General features: G+C 38.4%; 1 protein-coding gene across 1 annotated transcript in view; it reads right to left on the reverse strand.

Moving 5' to 3' along the window:
• The window catches only part of PLEKHH2 (pleckstrin homology, MyTH4 and FERM domain containing H2), a 71,758-nt gene that overhangs the window by 10,290 nt on the left and 47,971 nt on the right, over positions 1-13,497 (reverse strand). Inside the window, exons 20-24 of the mRNA XM_080684778.1 lie at positions 11,746-11,925; positions 9,295-9,392; positions 8,242-8,419; positions 7,115-7,270; positions 5,259-5,356 (exon numbers count right to left, since the gene is read on the reverse strand). Of these exons, the coding sequence (XP_080540904.1) occupies positions 5,259-5,356; positions 7,115-7,270; positions 8,242-8,419; positions 9,295-9,392; positions 11,746-11,925 (710 nt within the window). The remainder of the gene's footprint in view (positions 1-5,258; positions 5,357-7,114; positions 7,271-8,241; positions 8,420-9,294; positions 9,393-11,745; positions 11,926-13,497) is intronic.

The following is a 13,497-nucleotide window of genomic DNA, read 5'->3' on the forward strand; positions in this document are numbered from 1 at the left end:
TGGGTGATAGAAATAGATTCTAAATTCAAAATGATGTTAGCAAAGTGATATAAGACAGAGAATAAAGTTGGGGCGGGGGAGCTCTCCCTCTGTGGCATGCAAAGATCTTTGTACATAGCTTATTGTCTCCACTAGAGTTAAGAAGTATGTCTTTTTTTTTTTAATTTATTTTATTGGTATTTTACAGAGAGGAAGAAAGAGGGATAGAGAGCCAGAAACATCGATGAGAGAGAAACATCGATCAGCTGCCTCCTGCACACCTTCCACTGGGGATGTGCCCGCAACCAATGCACATGCCCTTGACCGGAATCGATCCCGGGACCCTCCAGTCCGCAGGCCGACGCTCTATCCACTGAGCCAAACCGGTTTTGGCAAGAAGTATGTCTTATTCATCACTGTCATCTACCAGGGTTTAGCTAAGTGTTGCCACTGGAACGCTGTTAATAAAAGTTTGAATTGGTGTAACAGCTAGGAGGGGAAAGAAGAGGCAAATGTACAAATGACTACAGGCAAGAAGGGCTAGCATGTATTTTCAATCATTTCTGGCATGTAGATGAAATTAAACCTGGGAAGGGAGGATAAAACACCATACGCAAAAAAGGGGAAATCAATCCCAGACATGTAGAAATACAACGTGTAGGACTCATAGGCTGAAGCCCCTGATGAAACAGTTTGTGCTCCGACAATCATAGAGCAATTTGGAAAGAATGTAGAAAAATACTAAAGAGTCACAAAAACGACCAAGCCAGAAACTCAAATCCACGGATCCTGAATGGGAAAGGTGCCAGGAGAATGTGCTCTGAGTCTTTCCCAAGATGACCAGGTGCCCAGTCCCCAAGGCCTGGAGCAGAGAGAGTGGCCTCTGCCCTAGCAGGCAGGGTGCAGATGAGCTGGCAGGGGAACCCCCAATGTCCTCCTCCTCACTTGACACCCAGGAAGAGGAATACTGCGGGATGGAGATCACATCACTGCGTGGACGCGGACCACTATCCCTGTGTATACGGCTCCAAGTTCAGCAGAGCTCTCAGCCCAACCGGCTCCCTATTTCATTCCTCAGAGCATTTATTTCCTACTGCCTTTTTTCTCAACATCTTGTAAACCTACTGAGGGCCTGCCTTCACTCTCCACCTCCCTCCCCTCCTCCATCCACTGCAGTCTGCTGATAACACTCTACTAAAACTGCAGCTGTGACCCCCTTCCCTGTCCCCGTCCCCTTCCTGCCTCGATGGCCACCACTCAAATCCCTGCTTGGAAGTCAGCACGCTGAAGCCTTCCTCTAGTTGCCACCACAGCTTTTACATGTATGTATTATACTCAAGGTAAGAGCAGATCTGGATGGAGCATTAACTGTGTGGCCACCCTGATCCAAAAGTTTTACCTTTGCTGACATTTAGTCCTTGAGACAACCTTAGAGGAGGTACTGTTTTCATCTCCATTTCACATAGAGGGTATGTGAGGCACAGAGATGGTAAGTAACTTTCTCCAAGCCACACAGTGAGCGGGGGAACCAGGATTCTAACCCAGGCAGTGTCTCTCCAGAGACCATGTTCACGACTCTGCCACACCGTTCCTGTTACAGCATGAATCACATGGCTAAGCTTTTGTGTCTGTCTCTCCCTACCAACTGCAGGGGAGGGAAAGTCTATGCACCAGACGCTGAACAGATGTTTACTGCAGGAATGGATAAATGAATGGTAGTGGGAGTCACTAAATATGGGAATCATTTGCAGAAAAAGCCGGAAAGAATCCCCTTTTCTGTAGCCTTGGGCAAATGACTTCACTCTCTGGAGCTTCAGTTTCCTGACCTGTAAGATGGAGATGATAATAAAACTTACTTCGTAGGGGTGCTGTTAGGATTATACGAGATGACACATGAAAAGAGCTCAGCACAGGGCCTAGATTGCTCAATAAATGTTGGTTATTATTATTATTATTATTATTATTATTATTAGCATTCCTCTTTAGAGGTATTTAGAATGACAAGAGTCTCTTCATGCTGGAATTTTTGTGGTGTTATCATAGCTGGAAAAAATGGGCTAAATTAGATGACCTGTCAAGATGCTTCTTGGCTTAAGATCCAACGGCTGTAGTTAAATGTCAGCAAAGGTAAAACTCTTGGATCAGAGTGGCCACACAGTTAATGCTCCATCCAGATCTGCTCTTACCTTGAGTATAATACATACATGTAAAAGCTGTGGTGGCAACTAGAGGAAGGCTTCAGCGTGCTGACTTCCGAGCAGGGATTTGAGTGGTGGCCATCGAGGCAGGAAGGGGATGGGGACAGGGAAGGGGGTCACAGCTGCAGGTTTAGTAGAGTGTTATCAGCAGATTGTCAATTGCCTCTGACAATCAGCTAAAGGTGGCAGAGATGGGAATGTCAGGCTGTTCTCCGGAAAATACTAACGACAAAGGACTATGGAAAATGATCTTTGATTTCAACGAGGGGATAAGGAGGAGCTGTCCTCCTTAGGGAGGGCCCTTGCCAGTTTCGTTTGGTTGAAAACATGGCTTGACCTTACAATGTCAAGTACACAGTGAGGAACAAATTAAATAAGCAGCCTAAATATGAATAGAATTTAAACATTAGTTTACAAATGGTCATCTCTGAGAACAAGCTTAAAACCTATGAATTAGATCTTTAACCTCTGAAACGAAACAATTAAAAGTCCATGACTCACATTCCTAAATATAAATGAAAACTCCATGATAAGGAGCTGGTATTTTAGTTTTTATTGCAGGGATCCTTGTCCGTTGCTGCATGATAGGCCACAGGAGTTCCCTTCCTGACTGTGCCACTGGAAATCAGGGCTCATTGTCTAAGGCTATTTCCACATGCATGCAAAGCAAGACCATATTTAGAAACATAGTACTGTCTCAGAGCTGTGGCTATCAGCCATTTCAGACTTCCGTGAAAAATTAAACCTTTCGGTTGAATTGCTTTTATTCTGATGTCAAAGCTACTATCATGAGGTTTCTTCTCTCCTCTCCTCTCCTCTCCTCTCCTCTCCTCTCCTCTTCTTTTCTTTTTAAGGCAATCTTTATTATGTGTTACTCAGGACTCTCTCTGTCCTTTCGAGTGGTATTTACTAGACTTGGGGCATTATTCTTATCTGTGTCTTCCAGAACATCTTTCTCCACTTCAACCAAATTTAATTTTGGTCCCAACTGTAGCCAGCATAGGTAGAATTAGCATGTATTTAATAAACACTCATAAAGTATGCATTATTAGAAATAGTCTTAGGGATGAAAATGCCATTTGGTGCCAACAAAACCAAAGGAGAATTCTTGAACCTCTTCTACATAAAGAATCACAGCAGGTCAGGTCGAGGGGCTCACGCCCTGCTTCCAGGTAAGATCACGAGGCAGGGGCAGCAAGGAGGGCCTGTGCATCAGTGCTCCTCAAAACCCAGCCTGCATAAGGATCACCTGCAGAACTGTGGACACACAGACTCCCGGGTCTCACTCCAGAGACTCTGACTCCTTAAGGCTGAGGTGCGGCCTTATCATTTGTGTTTCTAATGTGCTCCCAGGATGCTGGAGCTGCAGGTCCCAGGCCCACACGATGGGAATCACTGCTCCAGCCATCACAGAACTAGAACAGCCACCTGGGAGCGCCAGGTCTGCTAGCCTGCTGCTCTCCCAGTCACCCAAGGGCCACACATAAAGGCTGTCATCAGTGGAAACAGGCTCCTCCAGGAGGACAGCCCATTACTTTCCATTATCTAAGTAACCTTGTTTGTCTCCAGAAAAGCATGAGTTTTAAACCTTAGATACCAAAGCTTAACAGTCAGATCTGTGTCCTCAGATCTCCTGCTCATGAGCCCCTGAATAGAGAAGCTCCAATGGCTCACAACCACCGTTATCCAGGTCAAAGGAGCCTGTTCACACAGTGTGTGGCCTTTAGTGCTGACTGTATAAGCGGAGTCCAAAATATGAAGGCACCACATTTATTTAACTGTTCCTTTCACAGCCCCCCACTGCCTGCCACACACACTAATTTTTCACTATTCTAAAAAATATGGCAAAGAAGCTACTTGGGAATACTGGAATACTCGTGCCCACTTATGTGGGTATTTCTGTGGCAGCGTTATTAGAAAAAGAAATCCTGACTGGATCAAAGGCTAGTACATTATTTATGTTATATTAGTGCCTTCACTTCTTACATTCCAAAGGTAGGCCTCTGAAAGAAGTCAATCCTACACCAATAATTCCACGAGGTTCATGGTCTGATATTTCAGATTCCTTTTTTTTTTTATATATATATATATATAGTTAATGTGACCTGATCAGTGTACACTGCTTAATAAGTACCACTTTCTGCTGATGTATGGAAGCAAAGAAGATGTTAAAAAAGAAAGAGAAAGAGAGAAAAGCTGGTTTCTGACCATATGCCACAGTATATTAAAATCGTATCCGTTGAGAAGGTATATGCTCTAACCCCACTGGCTTTTTAACCATTTCTGAAAACCTGAGATACCTCCGTCCACAGGCTTTTGAACATTCTTCTCTACCCGTTTTAACGCTCCCAGCCTCTTCTGACTTGGACATAAGCATCATTTCCTCAAAGCCTCCGGATGTCTCCAGTGTCTGTCAGGCTTGTAGTTACGCTCTCTCACAGAACCACACTCTTCTCTTTCAAGGAACTTAATGTGTAATTGTATGTTCATTAGAGTTATTGTATGATTAACTACTGTCTTCCTCACTAGCCTGTGAATTCCAAAAGTTCAGGTACTGTTTGTGTCTGGTTTCATTATTATTTTATCTGGAGCATCTAGCTAAGTGCCTGGCTTGTAGCTGAAACTCAATTAATACAGAGAGAGCGAGAATATGAAAGCATTAGAATGAATGAATATGAATATATCACTTTTAAAGGCTTGGGTAACTTAAATACTTCTTCTTACTACAAATCTGTATTATTTAGTCTTTATGGAAAATATAATAATAGTGTCAAAGAAAAATTTGAAAGTGAAAAATTCAACCTAGGCTAAGACAGCAGCTATTTTTTTCCCTGTAGTTTTCTTCTAATCTTTGTCCAAATGCATATTTTTATAAAATATAATTATTCGTGACATTAAAGGACAAAAATTAGAAATAAAATTTTATGCGAAATTTTCTTCCTGTGGTAGAGTTATAATTTATAGAACAAATATACAGATAAATATAACTTTTAAGGCTCTTCAGTAGGAAGTTAACTTATAGGTGCATGATTTGAAGATGTGTATACTCCTACTTGGGCGTTTGGCGATGGCATTACACACCTGTTTTTATAAGTTAGACGAACAGTTCTCGTACCTTCCCATTTCCCAGGATGCTGTTCTTTGGAAGCCTGTTCCCACTTAGAAATAATGTCACAAATCTAGAAGAAAAGTGAAAAATGGAGATTTATCATACTTTTCAAATTGGCATATTTTGAAGCCAAGCATGTCTGTATGCTGTAAAAAAAATCTCCAAGGAATGTGATAAAACCAAAGCTTTTTGTTTCAAGCTTATGTGAAGCTCTTGAGTTTAGGATTTAATTATAAATCGCTCTTTGGTCCACATCCTTTTGGACACACATTAACTTTGGACTGTGGCAATGCATTTTTTACTCAAAAAAGAATCTTAATGAAGGACTGCATGAGATTGGAAACAAGAGGATTCCAGGAATATTTTTGTGATTTAGTCACTGAAGAAGCAACTTTTTTACCTTCTGAGTTTATAAAGATTGGAATAAATGAAGTCATACCAAAGAAATCTGGAATATAATCTTAACATTCTTTGACTGGGAAAGAACAAAAATTCTTCAGGAACTAAATAAATGTTTGTTTATTTAACTGACCATTTACAGAAATATACTGGTAAATACAAGTTCTCAAAAAGATGTGGTAAGCAGTTATTCAACAAAGCCCCTGATATTTACTTAGCTCAAGTCAGCCAAAAACACTAACTTACTTCTTGACTAATTTATTAACAATAGTGTTCTAGAAATGACTGTCTCAAAATTTACATTTGGCTTTATTGAATTGAACAGGATAGAGTTGGAGCTGAGGAGAAATAAGACATTCATTCATCTAGAGTTCTTAATATGCAGTAGAAGATACAGCAAAGGGATGAAGGGGAAACTGTATCTATTAACCAACATGCCTACTGGACTAAGTATAAACCATATTCTGTACAGGTTGTTTTGCAAGTGGAGCAGGCTTTGTGAGTTACTGATGCTGCATACACTCTAAACTTGTGAGCTATTATTTATAAATCTAGTTCTTCCCCTACTCTGCCCCAATTCTGTCATCTCCAAATCCCAGAAACACCTTCACCCCGTAACAAGGCACTTATTCCCAACAGCAATCAAAAACCATATAAAGTGAGGAAAAGGTAAATCATTTCCCCCTCTGGGCCTCAGTTTCCTCATTTGCAAATTTTTGTTCTCTCAAGTTCCTTCCGGTTCTGTAATTCTGTATTTCTAATTGTTGCCATAACTAGAAACTTTATTAAAGTTATTTTACTAAGACCCAGAAAAGACTGTTTAAAAGTCTTCCAATTCTGTCTTTGCTCATGATCTTTCTTGTCTGGAATCCCTTCTTTATTCCCACAGGTCCATCTTCCACCACTCCTTCAAAGCCCAGTTCAGATCTTCCCTCATTTCCAATGCTGAGCTTAACCTCTCCGCTCAGTGGAATGCTCACAGCACTCTCAAAACATTGATCACTTCCGACCGCAAAGTTACAGTGTATAAGGCTGCTCTCCTCTAAGCAAATTTTAAGTGTGCTGTGGGCAGGGACTATTTCTGATCCTTCTTTGTATTCCCTCAGGATCCAGTCCAGCTCCTGGGACACAATAAATATTGCTGAGTAGCTGAATAAAATAGAAAGCCATTTGGTTAGAGTTTCCACACTTCCAGCCATATTACCCTAATACTTAGGGTACTATTACTGTTATTAATCCTTTCCCTCTATTTAACGTGTGCGTGTGCGCGCAGATTGTGTATTAATAATTCTATGGCTTCAATAAAGTCCTGCAAGTGTGTTTCATTGTGGAGATTAGATTGCTTAAATTTTTTTGAAAACTCCTGAATTAAACTTGTTGCAAATAGCTAATAGTAGCTTCTTTGTCGCTTAAAAGGACTTCGTTTTACCTTGATGTTTCCTTGAAGACAGTGTTCTAAATCCCTGCCAGAAGGATCATCGGTGAACAAGGCAAATCCAGACTGGGCTGGCTTCCGCATTCCTGTATCCTGGTTCAAAGTGTTCAGAAATTCTTCCACTGTGGTGGATGCATCAAATCCAACTACCTAAACAGAAATAACAAAGTCGTTCTCTGAATGAAAAAGTACATACATTTCAAACTTAGGTTTCAGGGGGGGAAACACCTCACACTTGATGCATGATTAATGGTGATATATCTATCTATCTATCTATCTATCTATCTATATCTATATCTATATCTATATCTATATATATATATATAGATAGATAGATAGATACACACACACACACACACACACACACACACACACACACACATATATATATATCTGGGTGCTTTAACTCCCAAAGCACCCACTGGAGAAATTAATGTTGTCTTAGTCATTAGCTTGCTGTAAGAATTCAGAAATCTTGGCTTCAGCCAACTGAATTAAAAAGAGACCGATTATTTCACAGCTGTAAACATTTTGCAGAGATATTATGCCTACCCATTAAAAGCAAACCAAGAATGACAGTTGCACTATGTAATCTTCAAGCAAATGAAAAAAATAAACAAGAAATGTACTTAAAACAAATGAACTTTTATGCCTTTAATGTTTGTTTCTTTAATAAGCAGTTGAGTATCTGAATCCTGTGATAAAAGGCGTATGGCTGCAAAGACTAACTGCTAGCTTTGGAACATGTTTGCTTCACTTAATAAGCGAACATCTAGATCTGAGAGTTGGGAGGGCCATAAGCTTTCCCAGACAATTCCTGAGATTTGGAGACTTTAAAGCGACTGAACTTGTACACACCCAATGTTAGTAATTATTTCCTCACCTAGCAGGAAATAATTGACCTCAACCAAAGTAGCTTTGTTTTTTTGTGTGAATCCTTTTTATTTAGCAAAGCTGTTTAAACATGCAGCAGTTCTGATAAAAGATCTAATATATTTGCAAGGTTATCACTGCCAGCTGCTGACCAGGTAGGTGTACAGTCTCATTTCTTTGTTGCCCAGAGGTTGCACATAGGACTTCAGGTTCAGCATGTTTTCTTCAGGGTAGAAAGTCTAGCTCACCTGATATATCCCATTCATGAAGTGCACAGGGATACTGAAGGGCAAAGAATGATGATAAGGATTTCGAAGAAGAGTTGAAAGAATTTCCATTCTTGAGGGTCTGGCTTCTCGATCTCCATTTTGTTGTGTTCTTTCTACACATCGCTGGCAATAAATGGCATATTTTCCGAATTCTGTCCTATAACACAAAACTTAAGATAAAGCCTAAGAATAAATTTAATTAAGACAAGCTAATATATATGAAATCATTAAGAAAGCTTTCCTTGATATATATTATTATAATGTATTATGCTAATGTTGACAGTAATGTTTCTTTTAGCATGGTATTATTAAACCTCTGTAACTTTTCTCATTCTTTGGGTGATTTGTCACTGATTGCAACTCAAGTCACACGATCTCGATTACAGAGTCCCCAAAACGTATTATGAACTGGAGAATATTTTTCGGCTGCTTCCAAGTTGTTTCTTGTCTCATTGTGCTTGTTTATTTGTTTATCTGAGTCCCAGGGCTTATTTAAGCAACCTGGCATCAACCTTTTGGACAAAATGATCCTGATAACCCTTGGCTGGCTGCCTTGGGTCCCAATGTAAAAAGCCATTGTGACAGATGGGTTTTAACTGTCTTTCTTCAAGGAAATAAAAATTCGGAAGTAATTCAAATACACACAAGTATGAAAGGAGGGAAGAACATCAGGGGCATTTTCCACATAAAAAAATTCAATGTGGAGAAAAATAGTAATAGGGAAAACTAAGGAAGCAAAGTAGTTGCTGTTATAATGATAACGGATACTAAGTCATTCATCATTGAAATACACACAGACTTTTCACTTAAAAATAGTCTTTATCAGGTTTCAAGCTCTCACTGCAATCTTCCATGAGAGATTCAGCATAGCAAAGGAAATATTTCCCAAGCTCCACATAAATGGTAACCAAGGTTCTCTGTACCAACATTTGCTTCACACATTCTCCACCTGGCAGGTTACTAAATACTCATGATTTGCTGTAGACTTTCAGAGGCCACATAAACGGTTCAGCTGGCTAGTTTTCTGCACACCTGGAATCTGCATTCCTCTTAAGGTGGAGCCTGAGAAGCCACAGGAAAGGATGATGGGGAAGGAAGAGCCCAACACAGAGTGCCAAGAGCTGCCAGGCCTGGCAAAGAGAAACAGCGTTAGGTTAGACGCCACGGGGCAGCCAGAGATCCAAGTCAGAACCAGTGTGACGGACAGAGCTGATAGTCTTTCTTCCCTTTTTGTTTTTTGTTTTTTGTTTTTCAAGGTTTTATTAAGTTCAGTAGCTTGTAGCCTTTCTTGACCCCAAATGTGTTTGCTTCTTCCACATATAGATTATCTTCTTAGAGCATTTATAATACATAAAAACATTTAAAAGGCCACATTGGGTCAGATCCAGAACCCATCTCGTTATGTATATAGTTGTCTACAACTGAGATACCAAAAGACATGTGGATATGTGATAATCCTTTTGACATCAAAGATTAGGAACACTGCTCCTTTTTTGTTCATTTATGTATTTACTCATTCATGGAAATAGAAGCAATGGCTTTTGAGAAAGGACAGATTGAAAATCAGTAAAAAAATCATATACCCCAAAACAAAACCAATGTACCCACACATACATACATATATAAGGGACAAATATAGAAATAGTAACAGAGATTAGGTAATAGGATTATATGTGACTTTTCCTTTTCCTTTGCTCTGTTCTGTATTATTTTATTTTTTCCATCAAGCAAGTGTAGCTTCAATACTTTTTAAACTGTTATATTAAAAAGAAGGAGGAGACCTGTACACAATTCACTCCTTTTAAAGAAAAGAAATTGAAATGTAAGGCTGTGTAAGATTTGCTTTTAAACTGTACAGTGTCTTTTTTTGTATAGTTGACACACTACCGAATGTGTCTTTAGCTAGCCCTGTCCTGGTGGTACTTTCAATAGCCACTAACCTTGCCTGTTACAGTATGGGGGTTGTAATTGGCATGGAAATTTAAAACAGGTTCTTGTTGGTGCACAGCACAGATTAGTTATATATGGGGGTGGTCGGTTTTTCATCTTCAGTTGTCTCTGATGCAGCTTATTCAAAATAATTGTTGTTCTGTTAACTGAACACCACTCTATAATTGCAAAAAAAGTTGCAGCTGTTTTGCTGACATTCTGAATGCTTCTAAGTAAATACAATTTTTATATATTTTTTTTTAAAAGGAGGAGAAAGCAAAGCGCTGTCCTTGCTCTTTCTGAGTTACCCACAATCTAGGAGAAGGCATTATATATAAAACAGTAATTTATAATATAGCATGGTTAATACCATGTCATAATTTTTAAAACTATAACCAATGGAAGGAATGTCTAGCTACTGTGGGAGTCAGGGAAGAATTCACAGGAGAGATGTTGCTAGGGCTGGACCGCAAAGGGGGAAGAAAGAAAGGGAACCCAAATAACAAGGATAATGTCAGATGCAAGGTCAGAAATAATTCACAGATAGGGTGTGTTTCAAGAATGGGCAGTGTTTATGCTTCACTGTATGCTGGAGGCAGGATACGTAAAATGAGGTGGAGAAAGAGGAGGCCACTAGAGCCACATTATGAAGGGCCTTTGATGCAAATGAAGCTTCAGCTTTAGAACCCCTCCATGCACAGAACCCCTCCATCCACGGCCCTGGGAAAAGCGCTATCAATTGTATTGACATGATCATATGTTCTTTTGAAATGGGTAAAAGTAACACATATTTTGTATTCTTTTTCTTAAAGAGTAAAAAAATATGAACTGCATAAGCTTCAAGCCACAAAACCTGGATCCACACCTGTGTATGGTCCTGTGTGCCAGGTAGGGTAAGAACTTTCTGTTTCATCCTGTGGTTAATAGGAGTCAGTAAGCAAAGATTAAAACAGCCATTCATTGAAGACTAAACATAGGTGACTAAAAACCTCCTGAAAAATATACTCAGCTGCACTAATAATTAAAGAAAGGCATCATAAATTAATAGTGAAATACCACTTTTTACCTGGAAAGAATTTAAAAGAAGAATTAAGTTGAATATTGTTGAAGACACAGGGATATTCTAGAGATGGATTGCAAAAAATTCACTGGACTTGAACACAAGAATTAGGTTCAAAGATGTATATTGCACAGGTATTTATTATAAGAAAAAGAATTGGAAAATCCTATCTGTATAGTAATTGATATTAATGCAATCATTGTTTTGAAGAATGTTGCGAAATATAGGAGAAAAATGATTATGTTCTATAGTTTTTAAAAAAATAGTACACTGTAACCCTAGTAATGTGAAAAATGTGAGAGCATATAAACACATACATTTCTACAGAAACATATAAATATATAACTAAACTGAAAGGATATACATCAAAACATGAATAGCTATTTTTCCTTTTCACACTTTGTGTTTTCCAATGTCTATGTTGAATATGCATCATTCTTACAATCAAGACAGCAACCTCATTTTAAATTGCATGTATATGTATCACTATATACCTGCAATGGTCCTGGTTGACTCTGTGGCTGTCTCCGTCTTGTCTGTTTAATGAGCTGACAGCAAATTTCATTCTGTAGCTCAGGATGTGTCAGACAGATCTGCAAAGCACTCTGGGCTAGAGATACGTGGTAATCAATTGCAGGGGAGTCAACTGCGGCATTTATAAAAAGCTGGCAGGTCTGGATTAAGAAAAGAGAAAGGTATAGTCAAGGTGAGGAATGACTAGATATCCTGCATGAATTATATTGATTCTCTTCTTAACAATAGTGTGTGTTTTTTTCAAATGGATGGAAAAGATATATTATGGTAACACTAAACAAAAGAAATCCAGAGTGCCTACATTAATAGCCGACAAAGTGTATTTCAGAGCAAGGAATTCTGCCAGAGATAAAGAGGGTCACTTTATCATAATAAAGGAGCCAGTTCATCTAGAAGACATAACCATTTTAAATGATTATGTGCTTAGTAATATATATGAAGCAAAAACTGATAAGACCATAAGGAGAAATAGACAAATGCACAATTATAGTTGGAGATTCCAAATACTCCTCTCTCAATAATTGAGAAAACGAGTAGACAGAAAAATCAGTAAGGCCTCTAACCTAAAGCATTGCTGTCAAAGAACTTCATCATAAAATGATCAGTGAAAAAAGATTTCCACCATTTACTTTTATCATGTTAAGAAAGTATCACTATTTTATGAATGTTAAATTTGTCAAATGCCTTTTTAGCATTTATAGAGATGACTGTCTACTTAATAATAAATAATATTAATAGACATCTAATATATAGACATCCTTGATTTCCTGTAACAAATCTTTTTTAGTCATGATAGAATATTCTTGTAATATGATGCTGGATTCTGTTCTATTTTACTAGTTTTTGCACAAAATGCTCTGTTTTGTACAATTGTTTCTGGGGTTTGGTTCCAAGTAATACTTCACATAAAGAATCTGGTGATATGACCATTAAGAACTGCTTCAAATATTCCAATGTTGGGGAGCAGTGGAAATGGGGAAACTAAAACAAAACTGGCCATGTGTTGATGCTATGGAGCTGAGTGATGAGTACCTTGGACCTCACAGTTTCTCTACTCATACATATGTTTGAAATTTTCCAAAATAAAAAGTAAAAACACACACACCAGAATTTGGGAAATTTCCTTTTTTTTCTATGCACTGAAATTACCTACACTTTAAAAGTTTGGTAAATTTTTAAATTTTCATTCTCTTGTGGATTTAATTTTGGCCATTTATATTTTATTATAAAGTCGATCACTTCATTCAGATTTTCAAATATATTTGTGTAGAGTCTTTCCTGCTTTCAGTAGTTGTGTATTCTATGGGTGGGTTTTTAAAAATGTTCCACTATGGTAATATTAAAACGTAAACAAAAGTAGAGGAATAGTATAATGATTACTCATGCACTCATCACCAAGCAACAACAATTATTAGCATTTTGCTAAACTAGTTTCATTCAACCTCCAGTCTACTTTTTTTCTGGAGTATTTTAATATATATCATGTTGTGTTTTACCAATAAATACTTCAGTATGGATCTACAATTGATAAATTTTTCCCCATAACCACCATGTTATATTATACCCCCCAAACTAACAATAATTCTTTGATATTATCTAATAAGCAGATGACTTTATTGAGATGGGAGGAATGTAGGCAAGAAGAAGCCAAAAAAAAAAAAACCACAAAAACTGAGACTCTAAGAGACTAGGGGAGAATGAAATACCAACCT

Source organism: Plecotus auritus (assembly GCF_963455305.1).
Source record: "Plecotus auritus genome assembly, chromosome: 8".
Lineage (NCBI taxonomy): Eukaryota > Metazoa > Chordata > Mammalia > Chiroptera > Vespertilionidae > Plecotus > Plecotus auritus.